Source organism: Monomorium pharaonis, chromosome 3, assembly GCF_013373865.1.
Source record: "Monomorium pharaonis isolate MP-MQ-018 chromosome 3, ASM1337386v2, whole genome shotgun sequence".
NCBI lineage: Eukaryota > Metazoa > Arthropoda > Insecta > Hymenoptera > Formicidae > Monomorium > Monomorium pharaonis.
Genome location: NC_050469.1, coordinates 10,389,320 through 10,414,566, shown reverse-complemented (window position 1 = coordinate 10,414,566; position 25,247 = coordinate 10,389,320). Strand labels below are relative to the sequence as shown.

Genomic DNA, 25,247 nt, shown 5'->3' with positions numbered 1-25,247 from the left:
GAAGTGCACACGGTATTTTTTCCGGATTCGTTGGTATTAAGGTTTAATTGATAAAGAAGTTGAGCTTTTTTTTTTTTAAATCGTTTTAATTAGCACCCGAGTTAAAAGTCCGCTGAAGGAAAGTCAAATCTTGAAATCAAACGAAGGACGCAGTTTTGCCATGTATTTGTGCTCTCGATGGTTAATTTATGAAAACTCTCTTTTTCGCAGCCATATATTATAATTTAAAACTCATCGCGACCTCGACATTTTTGTCAACACCGTGCCACAGGTGATTGAAAGGAAGCACGCAAAAGTTGTTATCTAGTATATGTTAATTAACCGATGTTACGACCATGAAACAACCAGCATCCTTCTCAGATTGGCCTTTAGCAGCTGCACTGAAGAGAAAGTGCTCCATGCCTAGGACAAGCTGCGCATTTAACATACAATCTATTATAGCGATGTATACTTAGAACGCTAAACGAATCCGTTACACGTTATTATATTTCTTCATTGCACGTTTTATGTAATTTTTCTAATTAAATAAAAAGTTATTATTACATTAATCTCTTCAAGTAAACTATGAAAGAAAAATATATTATACTCTCGTATAGTGTAGAATCTATAAATCTGTACGTGATCCTTAATATTTAATATAAAAGTTTCATTCAATATTATTGGTAAATCTACGGATTTTCAAGGGTGAAGCTATTTTAAAATCAAGAGTTTTCAAAACGGAGCTTTAATACCCGCAATCGTGTCTTGCGAGAAACACTGATCTCCTCTCATTGACGAGTGCAACGGATGCGGCACGTCGTTCACTGGGTTAATCGTGTACGTCGTAGCCGCGGTTTTCTGGCGGGCACCGACCCCGCATCGTAATCGACATCGAAACTTTCTTATTCCCGGCATCGCGCGCATTCCGCCTGGTGTTGTCTCGAGGGTGGGAGGGAGTGAAAGAGACATTTACGAGGGCGACGAGCGCTAGAAGGGAAAAACCAGTCGCGGACCGCGTGAGTTTAGTCACGGTGGAACGGCGCGACGCTGGACAATCGCGCGAATTAACTTTCTTCGCCGCCTTCGACTTCCTCGTTGTCGATCCTCATGTCGCCGCGGATTAGAGCCGCTCTATCGGCTTTTACCTCCGTCGTCTTCTCCGCATAAACGCTTATACATACAGGCGCCCGAAGGCCATGCAGACGCTGCGATGTAGGCTGACCTCTCCTTTTCTTTTTTATCTCCTTCCTTCTTTTTTTTCTTCTTCGTTTTCTCATCGGAGTCCTTGCGTCCTCCGTCGCGAGAAAGTCCAGTCTCGGCGACCTCCAGGTTTTGATTCCTCGTATAATTTCAGGGGCGCGACGCTTTGACGTAACTACTTAATAACGTACGTCTGTAGGTTTGTCTTTCTTAATTATAAAATTAATTATAAAAGGAACAGAGACGAAACGGCAGGGAAAGAAAGAGAGAGAGGGGGGTAGGGCACGAAATTTCATTACGCACTTTTGAGGAATGTCACTTAACACAGGATCTTTTCGATCAAAATATTTATTATACAAATATATTATTGAAAGCGAGTGAGAAATAAACGCGCGCTTATTTCTGTTATGTAGACCACGACACAATGTTATATTGTACAATCGTAAAAGTAGGTAGATATTTTTGAGCGTGGGTATTAAACGGAAGTGTGACACTGAATTTCATTATTCGATTAATATATTCCGAGATACTTTGTATTAATATATTCGAGAGATACTTCGAGAAAATCCAAGTTCAATCTGGAAGACTTTTATACGAATATGGACATTATAAAAAACAGATATTACAGGATATTTATCGTACAATATATAAAATATCATCGTTATACAGAAAGAAATAAATAACAAATAACATTGTATAAAATTAGCTACGTAAGTAGTATTATGTTTGCGGACAGCCCTTAAGGCGATAGCGCATAATCAATTGATTTTGACGATTATGGCGACTTGTTCTCCCCTCAGTAACATTTGCGGCACGTGTCTCTCCAAGGTCTCCATCTTTCCCTTGATCTTCTTCATTACCACCCTAGGGATGTCGTTTTCTGTTGGCTCTACCTTGACTGCATCAGCACCTGAAAGACGCAATATCGAGTTCTTGCGATATCATTTCCGACATATTGTTTTCCGCTCAGATAATAATACGACTACTTCATAATTTTACTACACGAGAGAGCGTGTAAATGTGAATGTCTCTGCTCGCCATAATTGCAACGGAGTCATTGTTCTTTGTTCGGTTAAGGTAGAAAACATATCTGCGACAAGATATTAGATAAGAATAGATATTATTAAATACGAAAAATAGGAAGTAGATTCTGATAGAAAAATCGAATTCATTCTTGTTATATTTTATTTTTAAATGATAACAATTGCTAAGTGATTTATGTAGATGTTCGTCAAAGTATATTGTCGATTTATGCATCCCAATTAACTGCATTTTAATCTGTCAAATTTTGAGCATAATAAAATATTTATTATATAATTTTATTCAGTATTCTGTATTTTTAGTGTTAATATTGAACTTACTAGAAAAATCTCTGTTTCGATATATCTTAATGTATAATTTGAGATATCTTAAAATTTATAATTACAAGCATTTTAGTAAACTTTATATAATTAGAAACTTTTATTATAATGAATTATTACAGCAAGTCTATAAATATATTGCGGCGCGAATCGAGATAAAGATATTAAAGATATTTTTGAGCGTGGGTATTAAGCGGAAGTGTGTATGTTGCGATTAATCCTCGGAAAGAGAAAGAAAGAGAGAGAACTCTTGCTGAGGTCACAAGGAAGGTTGTTTATGTGCCAGCACGTGTCCGCAGAAGTGCGCGGGTACCGTGATAAGGGGGTTCAAGTCGGAGCGGACGGAAGGGCCAGGAGAAGGTCGGAAGGGGGGATGGCAGGCAGGAAGGTAGGAGCCAACAGGACACGTGTACATAGCAATCGATCCCACTGTTCTCCAAGGTCGCCGGTCCCTCCACCCTCCCTTCTTAGTTTCATATCAACGACCTCGCGACCCTTCGCGGAGTACGTCAGTAGGCCAACCAACCCTGAACTTTCAGCCGAAAGAGAGAGGAAGAGAACCGCCTCAAGGCGTCGCTTTTTAGACGACGACGCTATAAATGACGACGAGAAGAAGAGTTTAGTCGTAGCACGCGTTTTCCTCCCGTTGCCTCGCAACGCCGTTGTGAAATTCCATTAATCTCTCAGGGGATAGTTTGCTTAAATTGTATAAGAAAATTAATTTATTCTCAACAAGTACCTGACACCTTGTGAGATTTTCTTCTAGAAAATATAAAACTTTATATATTTTACAAAGAGATTTTAATTATATTGCCATAATATTATTTAAAGTATAACCTAATTAAAATAATTTTTTCATATATATTTTAATTTTAAAATAGATTCCACATTTTGCATAGAAATTTAATTAAATTTATAAATTCTGCGTGTGTGCATTAATAATATAGTCCGCTTTATAAAGTTATCATAACTTTTAAATAAAAGTTGCACGTATATTTTTATTAAAAAGTACACAAGAGTATGCATTTTTCAAAATAATATTTATATATGCGTTGTTCTTGAATAGATTAATTTTGTTTATTAATTTTGTTTCGATATCGCGCAGAAAAAGTCAATTATTGATTACCTTGCTGATTGGTTACGTACATTGGCAATTGTTCATTCATGTTTGAAATTGAATCTGTCCGACGTGCTTTCATCGAACTATAACTTTAGGTAATCTCTTTTCTTGGTGTAATCAACAACATACAATCGACCGATTGACCGGAGAATAAACTTTTAGTCAACTTCTCGTAAACTTCGAGATGCAAAGCGGAATTGGCTCATCGACAGAATGCATCTATACATGCGTAGAGGTAGATGCCAGTTTGTCTAGCGTAGAAATCACGAGATTACACACAACGACGGTTGATAGGAACGGAAAATTAAAGTTTGTACCGATAAAATGTTAGTAAGTTCACCGAAAAACTCGCGATAAAACCGTGTGCGGTACGTAATAGGAAGGATTATCGACTGTATGGGGCTTTCTATCTAAATCTTCTGGGAAATAGATTACACTTCTGGAAAAACCGGGGAAAAAATTCAATACATAGCGGATGTCATTTCAATCAGGGTTTCTTCGAATTCTAAATATATCTGTAATCGCGCTTGTTCCTTGTCGAGAATATTATATTTCTTGGTAAATACTCTAAAAGTGTTAATAGATAACGAAAATATATATATTTTCTTTTAGACAGACTTTATCCGAGAGAATCTTGGTTGCTGAAATATTTAAAAACTTTCTCTCTCGATATTTTGTCCGAGGAAAAAGTCGATTGCGAATTGATTGAAGAACTTGCAGCTAAAGTGTCATCTGTTCCATGTATCGATCGTTATATTTCTTTTATATTGTTTATATTATCTATCATTTAAAAATAACTTACATTTGAAGGAAGCGTAACTTTTCCGTAAGTTGGAACGTGTGTTTGGTCACTTAGATCGCATGTTTGACATGACCGGTGCGGATGAATGAAAACGCGAGGCGAAGGTTGGAGGGCACGTGGCGAAGGAGAAAAGGAAGGACGGGGGTAACGTAAGAGAGGAAAATCGTTGCTGGGGTGAGGGGAGAGGGAGGTAAGGACGACGGATACGGAGCATTGGGGAAGCGTCTCGCGCGGAACGACGCAGGCGAGGGAGAGGAGAGAATTGACGGAAGAGCGGCGGCCGCGGGAAGGGGGAGGGTGGAGAAGCTACGCAGAGGAGGAGAAGAAGAAGAAGTGCTGGAAAGAGGCAGAGAAGAAGCGAGCGAGAAAGCGCGCACGCGAAGAGGGGCCCCATCGCGCGCGCGGACCTCCTCTCCTCTTCGAACGCGTATCGAACGCGCGCACGCCGGCGACCACTATACGTAGTCAAGGTCGGTCCTTGCTCCTGCCGCAAAGCGGCGACCTTAGTGGGATGTATTATCCCCCTTCGCGCGCGCGATACGACGACCCTTCCTCTCTGCTCTTCCACGGCTGCCGCCCTTTTGCCGCGCGGTGTAAATAAAGACGAGCGGATCGCGCGCGCGTACTCCCCTGAGGCGAGTTCGTTAAACCCTATCGATTCGCGCGGCGAATGAAGAATGGGAATCCCGCGGATTAAAAGTAGATCGCACTTTTACCTCGATGACGAAGATGTTTTTCCTCCTAACGACGAAAGGGTCGCGATCGTGGAAAAAAAAAATGGAAGAAATAATAAAACCTCGTATCTCGCGTAAGATTTCGCAGTTTTGAAGAAAACGATAAACAGAAATTTTATCTGATTCCTTTAGTTTTTGTCCCGATATCGATCTTTCGAAGATGCTGAGCGGATAAAGAATCACCAATTATTCGAAAAGTGTGTATTAATAAGAATAATCATTATTCAAGCGAATAATACAAACGAAAAAAAAATGACGTTAGTGAGTTTTAAGTTGCAATTTTAAGCTGAAGACTATCGTCGATTACTACAGTCCTGTTCCGATGACAAATTGTCTGCGTCATTTTGTATTGACAATGTCAGGTGGCAGGCCGATGGCGAGGCAAACTAACAATAAAAGACAAATTCCCAAGTTTTAAGTTCCATGGAACGTGACGCGGTCTATATATACCTGCTAGGTTCCGATATTCTAAAAATACATCATCGATATATACGCATGCCTGTAACTCATAACTCATAACTCATAACGAATAAAAATTGTTACGTAAAAGATTTTACATTGTTACGTAAAAAATGTTACACTGTTATATTATGCCAAAAGAGCATCATATAGATTTGTCAAATCTATAAAATCAAATACACTTTTAAAAAACTATTATTAATTAAAGTAGACATTTTTATTTTTTGCTTTTTAGTTTTTAAAATATTAAAAAATTATATTTAAAAAACTTTGCAAGTTTGCTATTTTTAAAATAATGCGATCGAAAATTTATGTTATGAAAACATGAATAAGGTATATTTTTTTAAAGAAATTGATAAATGACATAAGACTTTTTATCTTGTACTTTTAAATTCATATGAAAGGCAGGAAAGAAGGACTACCAAATTGAATAATTCGCTAATAGCGCATTCTTAAAAATTCCAAACCGAATATTTCGATAAAATAACTTATTAAAAAAATTTTATCGTGCATATTTATTATATTTCCTTAAAACTGTGTTCTTTGTACTTCAAAATATTAAAGATTTTAGAGTTCGCTTTTTATTATCCTAAATTAACATCTCTCTTTTTCTTCCTTCCTGCCTTTCTTGTACCATCATGGCGCATTGTATCTTCGTGAGACGCAAAAACTCACAAGGAGGCGAGAATAATCGATCGGTCGACTCCTTTCCGTCGCATTTATCTCCGGCACTTACGATTTTTTTGTGTATTACACAATCTATCTGCACATTTATATATAAAAGACGATTATTTATAAGTCAAGAAACTATAATTGTCGAGTAATAAGGTTGTTTATGAATTTCAATACGTAGATTTATACTTTTCAGATCGTACGATGGCATATGTAAATTTTGAAAATTTCACACCATTTTATTGTTGTATTATTCTTGTAAAGATTATTTTTATAGATTTATTCAATAGTAGATTTTTGCCTCGAGCATAATGTAAAAATATGAGATGTCCATCTTTTTCGTTTGAAAATTTACATTGAATATTATAATTTATCCTTGAATCTCATATGCGCAATTAAATCATTATATAATAACTGGAACAGGTTGTGTAATTATACGCAATTTTAACGTTTTAAATCATGTCTTTGTAATCATCTTTTTTTTTACCACCGATATCTTCATATTGAATACAGAGCATTCTATAATTAACATAAGACACGGCAGGATTATTATAGTTGATCGTATAGCAGTTGCATTATATACAATCCTCCAATTAAATATAAAATTGAATAACAGAAATAAGAATATGACATTATGCGCTTGTGACTACAATAAATTTAATATAAACGATTAATTTTGATGTTAAAATGTTGTTAAAGCAAAATTACTACTTCTATTTGAAATCAAATGAGAGCCGAGAATATCATTATATCTCAGTTGCGCATTTACTTAATTCGCAAAACCTTGATAAAGAAAAATCGATTTTCAATTGATCAGCTGACGTACGGAAATCATAGATCGTCTATGTAATACGAACGATCTCATAAATAATAGTATTTTCCAACGCTCAACACATTAATAGCCAATGTTCTATTGTCGGGATAACAATATCTTTATGAGGGAAATGATTAACAATGTATTTTCTAGCTGAATTATCGTTAGTTAAGATTCCAGTATTCATATGAAATTTTTAAAGAAAACAAAAACGTAATCGAAAATTCTTTCTGTTATCTTTGAATTATTATATGCTACTAGTATAGAAACTTGAAGAAGATAATCGTACCGAGAGCGGGCGCTTTCCTCTTGACTTTGCGGGACCAGACCTCGAAACAGTCCTCGAGCGCGAGGTTCCAGTACTTGTCGAAGGCGGCCACGTATGCCTCCACGTGTCCCCTTATGCCGTGCGCGTTCCTGGTGTAGACCTTCGGCACAAAGAACAACCGATTATTCCTTTTAGATCGCGACGAGTCCTCGTATTCCAGGTAAAGCCGTGCTTGCCGAGAAAAGAAACGGCAATCGGCATTCTCGCTTCACTTTCGATTATCGTTCGGACAAGTTGTCCGAAATGCGAGGTAGCAATCGAGCGAACATTGTTAACGTTGCGAAAACGTTTGCCCGACTTTTATACGCTGAAAAAAAAGAGTTTAATAGTTATAAAATGTTGAATATAATAATGCACGAAATAAATTAATGTTTGGTTAATGTAATTAATTTTAATAATTTTATTAACTATTTAAGGAAAATAAAATTATTATTAGCTACATTAATCAAATTGGCATTGGCATTATTTCACTCAACATTTGATAGATATTATTACCAAATTCTTTTCGGTGTAGTATGATATATTGTCTATTTACCTAATATCATCATTTTTGGATCGAGATAGCGTGTTACTTAAAAAAGATTCATAAGAAAGCTAATTTTTTATCGATACAATTTCTCGCGAAAATGTGATCGACTTTCGTAAACCGTCATGTATGACTCAACTCAATTTGTTTTTTTTTTTCATATTAGGTTATTCGTTAAATTACTTTTGTATGGCTAGATAATTGCATAGTACAGAAGCAAGTGACATTAATTAAGAACACTAATTATGAATTTAATTAGTGTCATTTTTAATTGTTTCTATTATTATATGATTATTATTGTATCATTATATGATTATGAGTACGTTTATAGAAATGTAACGTTATTTATTTTGAGTTAGATAATATATTATTTCTACTCTGTTGCACACAATGTTCTATTTGAAAATTTAAGTTTTTATCTTTTTTGGCTTAAATTGGAGCTCACAAAAACTCAATTTTGGAACTGCGTATTCATTTCGGAAGTAGTACGTGGATTGTAGTAGTAGCGATAATATTTAAAAATAATAAAATTAAAGGTATATTGAGTTATGTTGAGGAAGGTTGGTGTCTACGAGAAAAAGCGTTGTTTGTCGCATAGATACGGTTGCAAGAGACAAGATAGCGGTCTGATACGCGGAAGTGCAGGCAACAAGGCCTCCTTCAATGCCTTTCGTGCAACGCAAACATATATGCCAGCTGAGTTTGCCGCAATGAGAACTAATTGCGAGCCTCGGACTCGCGTGTGTGTCATCGCGAGTCATTGAGTGCCGACGATGTCCGCGAATTAGCCGGAATCGATTCTAGGAGGTCTTCAAGACCGACCGCCAGCGAGCAGTCCGGTCTTCACCGCTTCAAGGCGACAGAACTCGCGCGGTGTCTTAACCCTTCCGCGTGTTTTCGTTTTTACGTGAATGATGATCTGATGGAGTCATTTTGCCCATTCGCTCCTTGTCGTGAATTAATTTGCAACGGCTTGTTTTCCATTTTCATTTCGATTAAGCGATTGGTGATTATATCTCGGGAATGATCATCAATTGCGGACACGTGATGAAAATGTGGTGTCATTAGAATTAATCGTTGCTTTGGCGTAGCGAGAGACGATTTTGCGCGGTCAGGATTTTCGTGACCATGGACTCAAGGATTTCGTTGCGATCGCGAGATCGCGGCAATGAGATATCGAGGGCGATTCGATGACAAGATATAGATTCAATTAGACCGGAAAATTTCGGAAATGCTCGAGGCTGCGATCCGATCGATTAAACTCTATGTATGTTTCTTCTTTTGGCCAAAATCCTCGTACGGAATTTTGCCAGTTGGCTTTTTGCCGATCTTTAGCGATTTTATCATTTTAATCTGTTATATTTTCCGAAACAAAAATAATTCTACATCGCGTTGTACGCGTAAGAGTACAAACTGTTAGATGTATTAAATCCACTTTTTCTTGACGAGCAATACGAGGATAATAAATCTCGGAGACGTGTTAGTTATCTGATTATTCAATCTACATAATCGAATGTCCCTCGCGATTTTTTTTCTCAACACTCATATTCGTCCGCGACAGGATGAGAGTTTGAATGACTTGATGATAAAGAAGAAAAAAAAAACCCGCGTGCTTTCCTCGGCAATTTGAACGGTCGAAGGTCGAGTGATCGATTCCTCGAGATAAAAATCTTCTTTCCGGATGCGTTCGAAGGTCACGGGAGATTAGGATCAGCCATCGAGGACGATGATATGAAAGACAACGCGACGACGACGAAAGTTAACGCATTTAGCTTAATTTAAGCTCGCGGAAGGAGGCTAATCGGAAACTCCATCCTCCTCGTTGAAGATATCCGCTTCCGCTCGGCAGAAGCCCAATTAAATCAATTTGACTTTTATTTTCCATTATTCTGTCTCATTGTCCTATTATTAGCTTTGTCTTTAGCGCGAGGCGGCGATCATTAAGCGCACCGTGCCGCGAGAAATCATCGGATGCGATTAGATAAGTATGATAATGATTTATCAGCGTGCACATCGCGCGTAATTTTACAACTTTCCACGGTGACGCGTGTTCACTTCCGGATTGATTGTACAACCTCGAGCACATTGATTCTGTAGATAGTGTCGAGTAGACAGGGGTAGATCTCAGACTGCACCTATCGTCTAAGAGTTATCGTTTCTGAAAAATATCCATCTTATGATTATAACTGTCAAAAAATATAGTCGTTGTACGTGTTCGTAAAATTCGTAATCGTAGATTAATCTTAATTTGCAACTCTAACAATCTCAAACGATACACAAGTAATTGAAATCGTTTCCGCGGAAACGTTCCATGCCATTTAGAATGCAAGATTTCATATCACAGAGCAATAGTTTCCGAAGGATATCGTACTCTAAATTATATCCTCCTGAGAAGGTCGATCGTGTGTGGTTCGAGGGGTAAATTTTAGGGCAGCAGTGCGACCCCTATCTGGGCGCGATCTCTCGTCTCGTGTTGAAACGCTTGTCGCACGACGACGATACGTCAGGGGCGTAAATAGAGGTGGCTAGAGCGCCCTGTTGGGTCACCATGGTTACGAGTGTTGACCCGAATGCTTTTCTTTCCTCCCTGGTCGCGTTTCCTCCAACGAAGGGTGGGTCTCGTCGCCCTTCGAATACCCACGCAGGGTTTCGCGTACGTGTCACTTGGCTGCGAAAGTGTGTCAGCCGTGTATGCGTGCACGCGCAGCGTTAGACGTTGGAGGGATGAAAAAAAATGATAGAAGGGAAGGAACTGCGGAAGGGTGGACAAAGTGCTCTTTTTTAGGATTGCTTCTTTGGCCGTCGGGAAGGATATAAAGGATTAGGAAGGAGACATTTCACCGGGAAATTGCGAACGAAAAATATCTGTTCTGAAAGTTGTGTTTAAAAATCGGAAAAATTGTATTCTCAAAATAAGAGGACTTAGCACTTAGCATTTATTCTTAATAAATGAGAATAGATGAGATGGTAATAAAAATGTTTCGAAGAGCTAATTTAAGCGTCTCGGACAACATGGATATCTTAAGGATCATCAATATTTATTATTTTCATTAGTTTGTTTTTATATTTAACTTTTGTGATCGATGGAAAACATATTTACGGTGCATATTCTAAGGTTTAATACTTTAAAATAACATTTTCTTTTATATTTGTAGAGAGTCGTATTAGTACAGTAAGTCGTATTTTTAAAATATCATATAGATTATAAAAATTAAGAATATCTGCTATTTTATCCTTTAGAGGAATTTTTTCTAAAAAATTTTTTGGTGCTTATTCTAAAAGAGACTACTCTGAAAATAGGACAGCTTTCTTAAGTTGAGAATATAATTTTTCAACGTAAATCTTTTATCAAAGTACATTGAAAGCACAAAATGCGAAATATTTATGAAAGAACCGTTAGAATTTAAATAATTTTGATTAAAATAAATTAATACCATTCTTTAATCCCAATAAAATCTAAAATCTGAAAGTGTAAATTTAAAATTATTACGTTATTATGTTATTAAAATTTGAGTTTTTGAAGAATTGTCTGGAACTTTTACAATATTAAATATTAGTAAATATTAATTATCAATAATTAACTACTCGATGACTTACCCTAATCCGGATTTTATTCTCCATACATCCGTGAAGCATTCCTAATGGCCCGAGGGTCATTTGCATTTTCGAGAGTACATTCTTTCCTCCAAGTCTTCTAGACACTGGTTCTGTAAACAATCATTGGTAATCTTAGATATAACGTTCAAAGCATTAAAGAAATGATTTGAAAACTAATATTGATTAAGATTAATTTAATTACATAAAAGGTATCTTTACATTTTATCAAGCAAAAATTGGAAAGCTTAAAAGTTCAGAATTTCGTTAGACTTTGATTAATAATTATATAAACAAAAACAATGTAATGAAATGTTTAAAAAAGTCTATGTTACAATTTAGTGAAATTTAATATATAAAATGTGATCTAGTCACCGGTGAATCTCGTTAAAAATGATTTACACTTAAGGAATAAGTTTTTTTTATTTTTATATTACTATTGAATTTTTTATATTACTATTAAATTTCAAAGTCATGATGTTGAATTTAATTATTTATTATTTGCATAAAATAATCATTTGTGAAATAAAAGTAAAAAGGAAGTGTGTCACTGCATACGTAGTTCTCGTTCAATATGGAATATAAGATATATTAATAATAATAATCAAGAAACAAATTTCTCCAATAATAATTTCGTGAAAAGCTATATGAAATAATTTCTATATTATAAAGATATTTTCACGCCAAAAAATTTTGCTGATATAGATAGATCTTTCGATATTACAATCAAAATGTATCGCTAATTTTTATATCAGCTATTTTGGCTGTCACGTATAGAATTTGAAAATTCTGCTTCTATCAGCTAAATTGATTAGGTGCAATACATATACATATCACAGTATTTGCTAATTATTTATCTATCTCGGCTAGATTTTACAGACATGTAATTTTTGTTGAAGTTGCAAGATCTTTTTTTTTGAGTGTTTGAGCAATATCTAGAGATTATCTGGAATAAAGTATCATAGTTAAAGTATCAAAATGAAGTATGCTACTTTTTAATATTACAAATAATAAGTAATAATAATAAAAATAATAACTATAACAAGACACCATATTACATTATATTATGAGTTACTGCACTTGAATAGTGTCAGAGTATCGGAAGTGGTCCCGAGACGAACCGATTGCGACGATGTTTTTTTATGAGCCGCTGTAATACCGCGCTAATAAGAATTTATGCGGCTCTCCCGTGTCTCGCGGACTCGCCCGACAAATCATCGTTCATCCTTACGCGCGAGGAACGGAGAACCGATAGCACCTGCGCGCGCGCGCGTATCGTTCGTTCCTCCAGTTTTTTCCGCCGTGACTACTTGACTTTACGCTACCGAGAGAGCTTCATTAACCCCCGTCGTTGTCCCCGATACCCCGTACAGAGTGATACCAAACTTTTCTTTCCCGTTGAAGTAAATCAATCGGATCAACGACGTGGAGGGCGTGACGCGGAGGAAGATACACGTAATTTCGCTTGACATCTAGTACGTAATTTAGCGTCGTAAACTGAAAACAATAGCCGTCGATTAAATAAAATTGAGAAGTCGTTCATCGCAATCGTTTATTACATAAAAATTACGTACCTAAATCATATAATTTTTTAATACTTTAAATACTAGATATTTTATTTCCCGCTCTTGCTAAATATCGAAACAAGTTATCGTATCAACTATTCTTCGACATAAAATTCCTTAATCGATAGATTTCGAGTAGAATTTTGTTGCAAAAAATGTGGACGCGGCAATTTCATCAGGAAATTCTGTCACATTCTTTATAGAACACGATGGCATTTGCGGGGGGAAAATGATTTTGAATTTCTCCAGAAATATTCCGGATTCTCCTTTGCGCGTATAAAGATGTTTTTTCTCGGCTCAGCGGGGGAGACGATAGACCCGGCCCTGGACGGTCGTCGCGCGCGGAAAGAGGAACACACCGCGGAGTTACGTAAAATCTCGGAGCCGCGCGCGCGGCACGGCGAGTGCGCTTATTTTCTCCGTGTGTGTGTGCGCGTCCGCGCGCGCTTTTGATGCTCGCTCCTGACTCGCACACGAGAGCGTGTGCAGCAGGAGCGGGGTGCGTCAGGCGAGAGCCGCGCACTCGCGCCGCTCGCTCGCTCGCTCGCTCGCGAGATCGGCGGCGGTGCCAATTGGCTTTCTCCGATAACTTTCATTCGTCTAAAGGGGCCCGTCGCGGCCGCTCGCTCCGCTTCTTTTCCACCTTTCTTTGTTCCTTTCCGCGTGCACTTTCACTATCGCGCGATCCACTATTGCGCCGTCGCCACCGCCGTCGCCGTCGTCGTCGTCGTCGACGATCGAGGACGCAGAAGAATCGGCGTCGACGATCCATGCGTGACCGTCCCGGTTTCGCGCGCTCGCCCGTAATTAAGTCGCGCGCGATTGTATTACGAGCTGTTTTTTCCTCAGATAACAATCGCGGTAGGAAGTTGCCTTTTTTTTTTTTAAGTCAGATATACAAACGCAAATGTTCCATAGTATCGAGATAAAATCTGAATATCGTGACGGTTATCAATGTATCGCTACAAAATGCATCTCGGAATATTTCAGATTCTGATAACAGAAAGAAACGTAACTTACAGCCTAATGAGGGAAACGCTATTATTTCATTTAATGGATGGAACTCGGGCTTGATTCGGGAAGAAAAAAAAATGAATGGGAGGAGCGAGGAGGAAGGATACAGAGAGATAGTTGAGAAAAAGAAGCAATGGAATAAGCGCACTCCGCCGTCCACCTCCGACCTTCCGGCCGTTTGTTTTTCCTTCTTTCTCGCGTGCTCCTTCGCTTCTCGTCCCGATCTTCCTTCGTGCGCACGTGTGTAGGAGATAGCGCAGCCCGAGTGCGCAGCCCGGAGAGAGCGTTCACGTTTGCGTGAACCGTGTTGCAGGGAACCGTTAGGATCGCAACCGCGCGCGCGGCCGCGAGGGGAGGAACGCGAAACGGTGACTTTATCGTCCCTTCTCTGGGCAGGGTGAACCATGGAGATGTCCGTCGTCCCGTACCTCGCCTTGCACGTTCGTTAACCCCTTAAGGCGGCATGATACTCGGGCTAGCTTACATACAGGGTGTTCGGTAATCAGTACGCTCGCCGGATTGTCAACGTATCATGACTGAGAAAATAACGCGGAAATGGTGTTCCTCGAGAAGAAATATTTCTTCTCAAAATATGGAATATGGATGCGTTTGAAAGCAAACGAAATGGGTGGTTACGCTTCCAGAGGTGTAAATGAATCGTAGAAACTTCAGCGTCTGCTCGAATAGACTCTCCTTTTCAAGATTAACAGTTTGCCAATTGTTTGTTTGCCAATATTTAACCCGTTTCCTAATAATTGGCCAAATTTTTCTCTTAATTCTTATTGAAAAATGACATTTGATTTATCATCAGCAGTTGACAATTCTCGTATCGTGGAACTAACTTCTGAAAGATTGTAATCTAGATTGTAATCTAGATAGATGCAATCAAATCGATTTTTTATTGTGATTTCAGCATCGTAAAACATAGACCGAGAGAATATCCTTGGAAGTATATTGTTTCCAAGTGGGGAAGAATACATCAATATGAAGTACGCATTACATATATTTCGATCACATTACTTAAAGGTTTTAATATACTGAAATCGAAAAAAAAAAACCATATTTGCCGGATCATGTCACGGAATATAGGATATTGCGAGGTCATCAAACATTCTCAATTATTTGTGTATACAAAGATCTTGGTTTTTGCATTTGTAATATCGATTTAAAAGAAGTGGACCTTCGAACGTACGAATTTCCAAAGACGAAGGTCTGCCACTTTCAAAATCGTTATTATAATTTACGCAAAATCGCTTGCGCAAAAATCATTTTTACAGCGACAGATGTTGCAAAATGTAAACTAACCATTGCAAAATATCAGGGATTAATATTTTACAATAATTTGCAACACATATAAGCAATGAAACTCTTCCTGCTTGTATTTAATAATGTCATACTTCGAAAAGATGTATTTGTTATCAAATACATCTTTTCGAAGTATGACAGTGTTATCAAATTGCATAAGTAGCAAACATATATAAATTATATAAACAAGTTTGATATGCTTTAGCAATACGTTTCGCAATAACAGTAATTCACCTTCAAGTCGAATAAAATATCAATTGTTGAATAACAATTATAAGTCTGTAGAATAAAAACTAAAAAAGAAAGTGAAAAGAGAAAAAAATTGGAAAAAATTGTTGTGATAAATTGTCAATAACTTTTGAAATTATTTATTAAGCTAGTATAAATAAAATTAAAAATTTGTTCGATTTATTTAAATTAAGTAAATTAATTATAGTAATTATGTAAATCTAATTTTAATATATATTCATTGAAATTAAGACAATTTTTTCTCGGTTTAATTATTAAACATTATATTCTTGCAAAATGTCAGTGAAATATATTGAATACTTTAAAATTAGATTCTGTTTTAGTACGATTTATTTCAAATTAATTCAAAAGGACTAGGTAATATCAGGTAATATTTATATAGATTAATGTGAAAGTTCCATTTCTTATCCATAAAAATTGATATTTTTCAAAATATTTGCATTACAAAAGAAGTAGGTTTTTTTTTAATTCTATGCATTAAAATAAAACTTGAGTTTTTAATCACCTTATAATTATAACTTAATTTTCGTTGAAAATCTCGAGAGAGCATTAAAAATATTTCTATTAACAAAATGTTAACATTCTGCATTTATTAAAATCTGTCAAGATAAATGAGCAATAAATTTTAAGAAAAAACGAAAATTGAGTTTAAGAAATGAATAACTTTTATATTCGTTCTATGTCAAAAAAAAGTTTAATAAAATGTCACTTACAAAGATACATTTGATATTCAAACATTAAAAATTAAAAGCGAAAAATATGAGTTCTGGTATCAGAAATAGATACTAATTCAATGCACAGACTTTCCCGTTTATTTATCGACCAAATTTTCTCTCTCTCTCTCTCTCTCTCTCTGTCTTTGGCGATCAAAGGCGCGCTCGAGATTTTCCGGTCTCCCGATCGTTTGGCCGCGTGTTGCACGACGCGTGCAAAAAGGGCCCGCTAACATCTGTACGGCGGCATGTCTCGCGTGTTGTTCACCTGCGAAAATGTTCGCGCGGGTGCGTGCGAAGGAGCAGTTCGGTATCAAGCCCGAACTCGAGGAGAGGAGCCCGTAGGTCGCAGGTGAGTACGACGGCCCTCGTGTAGAATGTTTGCCGGTGCGGGGGACGGGTGGGGTCTCTCTCTTTCTCCCCCACCCCTCTTCTCGTAGCCTGTTGAGAACGGCGAACGAAATATCGCGGGATGCGGTGAGGGGCCAGGGTAGGCTGGAGTTCGCGAAGTACGGGCGGGAGAGGAGTAGAGCGCGGCTTGTACCCGCGGATGATCCCCAGGTTGAGTCGCGCTGGGTTCAATGTCCTGTCGGGCAGCGCACCCGAGAGCCGAGGCAGGCAGGCGAGCAGCCACCAGACCTCTCCACCACACGTACACACGTACACGTGTACATGACCGCGCACACGTTTCCGCGAGATCGCACACGGCCGCGCGCTCCGCCGTTGCGTACGCCGCGCGCAAATATACGGGGTGTCCCGTAGCCACTGGCAAGTACTTCAATGAGGAAAGTATTGAGGGCCAGTGTAGAAAAACAATGCAGGCTATTTCGAGATTTTTAATAACGACGTGCCCTACCTAAGGAAATAATATAAACTGTACGAGAAATTGAAGGGTTTCGTGAAGTTAAAAATTTGTTTCGCATAGCGAAATTGACGACAAAATCTCGTTGTTCAATTAATTTTCTTTTCGAAAAGTTCAAACTCGAGACTCAATTATCCAACTGCTCCGTGCTCGAGGTCGCGAAGAAGAAACATGAGAGTTCAATTAAACAATCGCCGTGAAAGAAATCGAAATACTTCCACTTTTGCGTTCGGGAGAAAGTGCCTGACTTCTGGAGCACATTGTATACTCGAACACGACGAAGCGCGCTGGTCGACTCGCCGCAGTTTGCTTTACGCGAACTAGCCGTAGGTACTGTTACTTCTGCGACGAAGCCCTTTGGTTCCCTTTCCCTTCTCTACTCTCCGTTCACGCGATGTTCATTTCCTCGCGGATCTTCACGGCCAAGGAAGTCACCGACGGTCACGCGATTATTCGGAACTCGTTTTCGGAAGACGATTACGACAGTTTGGCGAGATCGTTTTTTTTTACCTTCAAAATGACAAGATCGAGATAAGAAAGGAAAAAAAAAACAGAGGGAACAATATTTCTCCTTTCATACTTGGGTAAAATAAAGACCAGTTGTTGTAAAGCATTTGTACGTAAAGCTGAAAAAGCACCATGATAGAACTTAAGTGTGTAATTTATTAGAATTTATGAAAAAAAGAACCAATAGCTTTTACTTTTTTTGTGGGGTTAAACAACAACATACATGATTCTTTTCTGTTCAAAAGTAATTTTCGCTTAAACCTTTATATTTTTAGTTAATACTTTTTTATTAAAATACGTAAAATTTCTCAACTTCGAGACTTTTTACAGAAAGCTCGAGTTATATAGAAATGTAAATCTTCTTATGAGTTTTTTTATACGTATATCGCATTAAAGTCATGCAGCACAAAAACGATAATTTTCATTCGCGAGATTAAAGATTCAGAGAAAAAATTCGAGCAATCTATTTAAATCTACATGCGAGAAGTTTGCTTGCAAATCGCGGAAGAAGACGGCTATAAATTTTGCTCCTCCATGCTCCAAACATTTCAAGTAATTGAACGGATCAAGTGATAAAGTACTCGACGACGAGGAGAGGCCGCGTTTGGAAGGCGAGTTAGTCGGGATTCCAGCGGCGAATCTTTCCTGGCCTTTCTCGACCGAAGAAAGGAGAAATCACTCTTACCCCGGGAAGGTCGGATGGAGCGCGAGAGTGCGGTGCAAAAAAAGCTATCGCCCGGCGATCTGTCGCGGTTCCAGATTCCTAATGTCGATCAAGCGGGCGTGGTCTGGGAACCGTCTAATCTTCGTCATGACGAACGGTGCTTGCTCGCGAGAATGCGACATGCGCTCCGTCGAGGACGCGCTCTGCCCTAATTGACGAGTAATCTTGTTTTACGGCCGGTTCCATTAGGCCGGCTTTACGCGATCCGGTAAACCGTAATTATCGCATAAGAGTCCGATCCTAAGATGCTGGCAGCGAAATCGTCGGAAGTGCAGCCTTGCATTCGCGAACAATCTCGACCGAATATCTATCGATTTTAATGGCTTGCCCGATCTCTCCAACTATTATAAAACTCTGTATTTTTAGCAAAATACACGAATGTAAACGTATGCAACATAAACTAAATATAGTATATCTATGAAGTATGTCTTCGCGGGACTGAATTTTGTTTTTATAATCGTAAAATATTACAAAAAAATTAGATAGTTGAAAGAAATTAAATTAATATATTTAAGAGAAATAACATTTTATAAATAATTGACGTAGATAATTGAGATATGCTGGACGTGTTGAATCTTCAAATCTCTGAACTAATCAAACTGAAAAGTTGTAAGATCTATGTTCGTTGTTATTTAGAAAACCGTAATAGTGAAAGGTTCAATGATAAAAAAATATGATTCGGCCAACTGTAATTCGAGTCCATCAACGCTCTCGCATCCGGGATTGATATGAGAGCGGAGTCTAAAACCGATAAGTACCCGAGAGATTTTAAAGGAGCGAGAGCGCCGCTGCCGATTCGGCGTACTCCGATAGTCATCTGTTACGTTACGTTGGGATAGGTCGGCACGACGGCGGCGGCGGCGGCGGCGGCGGCGGGTACGTGGTGCACACGAACATGGTGCCGAGAAATTGGATCGTCCACTCTCTACCGGGTGGCGCGCGGAGCAGGGACTTAGGCGGCCCGGGCTGCTGATCGTATCTCGCGCGCGTACACGCGGAAACCGGAAGGATCGTGGCGGACTCCCCGAAGCTTGATGAGCCGAGACCGAGCGTTCACGCCGCAGGAGCTTGTGGAGGAAATAAAGGAAAAAAAAAAGGAGAGTAGAAGAGGCGAGAGGGAGGATGCGCGGAGCGCAGTGGAAAAGCGCGCGTGTGCTCGCGCGGCGTCGCGGCGCGCGCAAATGTTGCGCAATGCCGCGCGAGAGAGAATCGCGAGAGAAAACATCGACGAGAATTCCGTTACTCGAGGCGAACGGCGGCGGCGGCGGCGGCGACGGCGGCTGGCTGCCGTCGTTGCTTCGCGCGGCGTGTTTGTGCCACGAGCGAGAGTATGCGCGCCGTGTGCATATGTGCAGCGTGTTATGTGTGCGCATATACGTTCCTCGCGGCCGGGTCTGCCGTTAGAGAGCGAAATTTGCTTCCAGAGATGAAATGCCTGAAAGAACCTCCTTTTCTCCTCGTCGTCGTCGTCGTCGTCGTTCTGACGTTTCGCCCGTGTCGCGAACCTGCATATGTGTGTCACGTTACGATAGGTCGGGAGGTCGAGCGCGAACGAAATGTATATGGGGAACGATCTATTTCGGAGATTCTCCTCCAGAATCTCGCGGATGGACGCGAATATATTCGAGAGGACTTGGATGCCGACTTCCGCGAAGCTTGGTTCCGCGGAATAAAGATATTTCGCGTACATCGTCTCTATTCTATGATTCATAGAATGTCCGCGCATTCTCTTTTCTCTCTCTCTCTCTCTCTTTTTTTTTCGGTTCTTTAATTTCGTACAAATCCGAAAAGAAGAAATTAAAAATTTTACTCGAACAAGTCTCGTTGCATTTCTCTCGTGAATTCCAGATTTTACGAACTCGCTAATGATATCGAGTAATCGCGTACGGACGTAAAAAATGGATTACCAAGACCCGAGGCTATCAACGCGAAATTAGCTCTCGTAATGAATCGCGAGGCATCTCTGAGAGTATACACGCACGTACACGCGCTGCTCGCGTTCTCGTTCGCCGGCGCGTGTCCACAATTGGGAAAAATCGCGGTTCCGTCAGAACGTGTTCGAGGGCCCGAAGCCCGCCTGGAGAGGTTTGCTGCAGCGAGGTCGATGTCCGGGCGCAACAAGTGCGCTCGAGACTCTCTCTCGCTCTCGCTCTCGCTCCTGTCTTTCTCTTTCTGGACGCGTTCGCGATCGGCTTCGATAACGCCGCGCGCGACTTTCGACGGCCGCGGCCGCGGCGGCTCTTTCGCCACGATCGTAAAGCGTCGACCTCCGAAACACGCCCCGAAACCACGCGCCTCGCGTCGCGACGCGGCGCTCTCGCTCGCTCCCTCGCTCCCTCGTGCACGGATTTAGAGACGGCCGTAACGAGAGCGCCGGAAGCCGAACGACCTTTTTGAGGTTGCGCCGCGGCGCGCCAACTTTTCGCTCCAGAGGGAGAGGGAAGAGGGAGAAAGAGAGAGAGAGAAAGAGAAGGAGAAACTAACCAGCGTAGTGACGCTCAAGCGCGATCAAGTATCGATTCTTTACGAATAGTAGTAGATATAATATTATAAACGTCACGCAATTGCCTCATTTTTTAAATTAATCTTTAAGTGGTTTTGTTTTAGACATATAAAATCGAAGAAACGCAGAGCAATTGCGATCGTATTAAAAGAGAATTAATTAGAGACTTTTTGCTGAAACAGTCACATATGTAAATCAAATTAAAATTATGTAATTTTTGGATCTCCTCTTGAAAAGTATTTCAAATTGTAGCACTGAACAGCTTAGTGTTAAATATCAAACATAAGAACTTGACGATCATCAATTTTTATATAATTTTTTTGTATCAATTGCTCCGTTTTGATGAAAAGTTATACACATATTTAGAGATTACTTTTCATGATTAAACGATACTATTTATTCAACATCTAATAATCGAAGAGTTATTTCTTTAACTGTTTCAAAATCAACATTTTTACCAATTACTCTATTTGAACGAAAAACAAACGTAATACACATATAAACGATACTATTTATATCTATCATCTGATTGAAGAGCTGTTTCTCAACTGTCTCAAAATGAACATTCCTGACGAGCGTGAACGTTAATGTGTAAAAGCTTAATTTTCCGAAAGAATTTAAGATGATAAGGAATTTCCAAATCGGACACGAGATTCTCCGATAAGTCGAGAGCATGGAGATGTCAACATTCGGACAATATCGAATGTATTATCACGAGCGTCCCTTGAGCGCGGTGCGGCGCGGCGCGGAGCCTCGGGTTGAGCGCAAGAGGTCGACGTCCGGGCGCGCAACAAGTGCCGCACTACGTACACGTATATACAGACCGCTACCTCCTACCCCCTCCTCGTACACGGGCGCGCAAGTACATGAGGCTCGCTCGCCTTCTGCCTCGCTCGCTCACTCGCACAATCGCACCGCGACCACCGCGGCGGCTCGCCTCTCCGCCCCCTTGAGGGAGGCTCCGCTCCCTCCGTCACTGTCCCTCTGTCGCTCGCTTCCTTTGCTTCTCTTTGCACCACCTCGTCCGAGAGGAGGAAGGAAGAGAAACGGGAGGGACGGAACAAGACGCGCGAACGAAGCAGGGAGGGAGAGGGAAGGTTGGGCGAGGGCGCGCGCGCTTTCGGAGGAAGAGGGGAGAGAGAGAGAGAGAGAGAGAAAGAGGAGAGAGACGGAGGGTACGCGTGACCGTGCTCCACCACGCATCGTCGTCGGTAAATATAAAACTGCACTGGGTCAGGGATCCGTGATTTATCGGCTGCCTCATGTAATTGGCCGCCTGCCAATAGATATATACCCCCGCTGGTGCGAGAGCGGGTAAACTCGGCTGCTACTCGCGTCTAGTGTTTAGCATCCCACCCCCCTCCCCAATCTCTCTCTCTCTCTCTCTCTCTCTCGTTTTTCGTTTTTGCGGCTTATTCCTGCCCGCAATGATCTCGATCGCCGCGATTAGATTCTTTCACATCTACGCAATCGGGTCTGACTCGTTCAGAATTCTGGCGCCGAGGGAAATGCCTCGCTTCGCGTGTGTATTGAATAGCGTGCCGCGTTTACACGGCAGCATTTCATAAGACAAGTTCACAATCAATTAACAATGAATCACGATTTCCCGCTTTTTCCCTCTTTCGTTTCTCCGATTCTTCCAACTGCCGCCGTAGTGTCCTGAGATTTTGTGACTGCATACAATTGATCATTGGAAATCTAACGTTTGACTTCCTACTTTTTCAAAGCATTGAAAATCACAAGGATAGAGCAAAGTGTTAGGACGAATCAGAATTTGTATACATTAGTCGAATTGAGCTGCAAAATCTATTTTTTAATTTCGTCAAAAATTTATCCCCAACCTACGTAAAAATGATTCACATTTTTCTCGCGTTTTTCTCGATGAATAAAATTTCGTTATAGAGTCTCTGACTGATCAGAACTTGCAAGATCGTAGTGAGACTTTTGGAGGACTGTTGCAACGATATATTTCGCACAAAATGCTCCTGCTAAAACAGACTAATGAAAGAGAGGCTGAGAGAGAGAAAGAGAGCATACTCGCGCGACATTGTAAATATCACGTATGTACTCGCGCGAGGAAAAGATAATCGTAGAATAGGAAACAATAGGGGAACGACGGTCGGGGTCCCACGACGCGGGAACGGTTGACGTACACTTTCGCGGAGGTCAAATTCCACGCGCGGCTAATGCCGGTCGCGAGCTGCAGCCGCCGTCGCGGCGACCTTCGTGGTATTTGTCAGGCCGTAAATAAAGTGCATCGGTATCTGGAATACAAGAGCGGCGGGCGTGAGATGACGGCGCGATAGATCGACCGACGAAATCTAACACCGAGACGTCTCTCAATCGTCTGCGATTATCCGATGAATTCTGCATGATTCTCTCGTATTTGATTTCTTCGTTCGAGACTAATTCTCACCTTGGTGGAAGCAACGTAAAGTGTGACAATTGACCCAGAGTACCACCACTGCAGGTAAATATTCGTCCAGATGCTAATTCGAGTTTAGTTTAGTTTTCTTCTTAGAATTTCGATTGAAAATGAAATTTCAGAAATTTTTTATATACATTATAATACTGTCAATTCAATTATTGTAACGTCTTGTAGCAGATAAAGTTGAAAAAGTCTAAGAAAAAAATTTTTATTTTGTGGATGAATTTTTACTCAGAATAATATTAATGATAAAAAAAGTAAGAAAAATAAAAATTGTACTTAAATATTTCGTTATTAAATCCGATGTATATATAAAAAAATATATATATGTAATATAATACGATTAAATGTAATAAGCTTATTATTTCTACATTAGTCCCCTCGGTCGCGCGTCAGAGAATAATTAATACGAATTGATTAATATACACTATACAGAGACAAGGGGACTTCCGGGTGTGCTATTGTTTTTCGTTAAAGCGTCCGATAATTCCACGTTGAAATTCGATACTACGACGTCACTCTTACATGAATGAAGCGCCCGCCCTCTCCCTCCGCACGAGAGCTGCGAAAACTGCATGCGATCGCCATCTCTCGCGAGACGCGCGAAAGCTGCGCGTAAACATTGAGGGACCGTGCTGTCCCTTTCTCTCCTTACCTTGATACGATACAAATCTCTGCCTTGAGGATCCCGGCACGGCCGATTTATCAATCTGAAATACACGAGTTCTTAGTTCTGCTACACTCTCACCGAGATTCGGAACGTTGATTACCCTAGTCTCCCGTTACAAAGAAATTTCACGAGATCTCGACTCTGCGTACATTTCTCATTCGGTTCAGGGATCCCGTCCAAATTGCTCTAATTTGTGCCTCGAATTATACGTGCATTCTTACATCAATACGTAAATTCAAACTTTTCTCATTTTGGTTCAATTTTAAATATGAGTTAACTTAAAAAGCCTAGAATGCACCTTTGTACTCTGAATAAATTACGTTTGGCTGAATGATTTTCAATAATAATATATTTATAAATGTTATGCATCACGGGTTTAAAAAATTCTTTCATAAGGATAAGATCAGGTTCTCTTCAAAGTTAAATCTACATCTCATTGTTGGCTTCGACAGACAAACTACCGGGTCAAGTCAGGTTATGTTAGGTTAGGTTGCGCTCCGATATTTCGCGCGGATACTTCTGCGCTTGCGACTCTAACGATCTTCGCGAACTCTAATTTCTACTACACGACGCATTCGATCGATTTATTTTTTGGAACTTTGCCCTCTTAGATTTGCGTTAAAAATTGACGCGTGACGAGAGACGTACGCACGGGGTGATACGCACTTTCGATGTGTCGATGCCTTTGAGGAATGACTCGAATTTCGAAACGTTATCATAGATCGGCACAGAGGCCGCCAATTGCACTTTGGACGAATACAACGCTTTCAACGGATCGAATCTCTCGCTCTCCGCGTCCAAGCTCTCGTCCGATGTATCTCCGTTGTCTTCAGCCGCCATTGACGATGTTCAACAAGTATATTCCATTCACATGCACCTCTTGCACTTAACATGCACTAATTCATACTATTATTATGAATAGTATGACGTCGATACGGCGACGTGACCAACGCCACGTGCGTTTCGTGAAGTGTAGTCGCACTCTCGACACCTGGCCGAAGCGAGAAGCAACAGAGAGCGCGGGAAAAGTTCAAACCAAAGCCAACTTCAGGCGATATATAATTCGCGTTTGACTTCAGGTCAGCATTCCGCCATACTTCTATCAGTTCAATCGTGTG

General features: G+C 40.1%; 2 protein-coding genes across 4 annotated transcripts in view; one reads left to right on the top strand and one right to left on the bottom strand.

Annotated features, from left to right (window-relative positions):
• Positions 1–25,247, top strand: part of LOC105837767 (ecdysone-induced protein 74EF) — a 183,147-nt gene that overhangs the window by 32,885 nt on the left and 125,015 nt on the right. The gene's annotated exons all lie outside the window — the stretch shown is intronic.
• On the bottom strand, positions 1,493–25,093 carry LOC105837769 (U7 snRNA-associated Sm-like protein LSm11). Its single transcript, XM_012682829.3, has 5 exons — positions 24,796–25,093; positions 24,115–24,169; positions 11,593–11,702; positions 7,431–7,569; positions 1,493–2,089 (listed from the first exon to the last, which is right to left on the bottom strand). Exons 1-5 carry the CDS (start codon positions 24,967–24,969, stop codon positions 1,938–1,940), a joined length of 630 nt encoding a protein of 209 aa, XP_012538283.1. The 5' UTR covers positions 24,970–25,093; the 3' UTR covers positions 1,493–1,937.

Bases quoted from the DNA above. Each gene is read 5' to 3' on its own strand.
- LOC105837769 (XM_012682829.3), bottom strand. From the start codon at position 24,969: ATGGCGGCTGAAGACAACGGAGATACATCGGACGAGAGCTTGGACGCG. The intron at 11,703-24,114 runs GTAAGGAGAGAA...GATTGTTTACAG, and splicing joins GAGATTTGTATCGTATCAAG to AACCAGTGTCTAGAAGACTT. The intron at 2,090-7,430 runs GTACGATTATCT...TGCGTCTTTCAG, and splicing joins GAGGAAAGCGCCCGCTCTCG to GTGCTGATGCAGTCAAGGTA.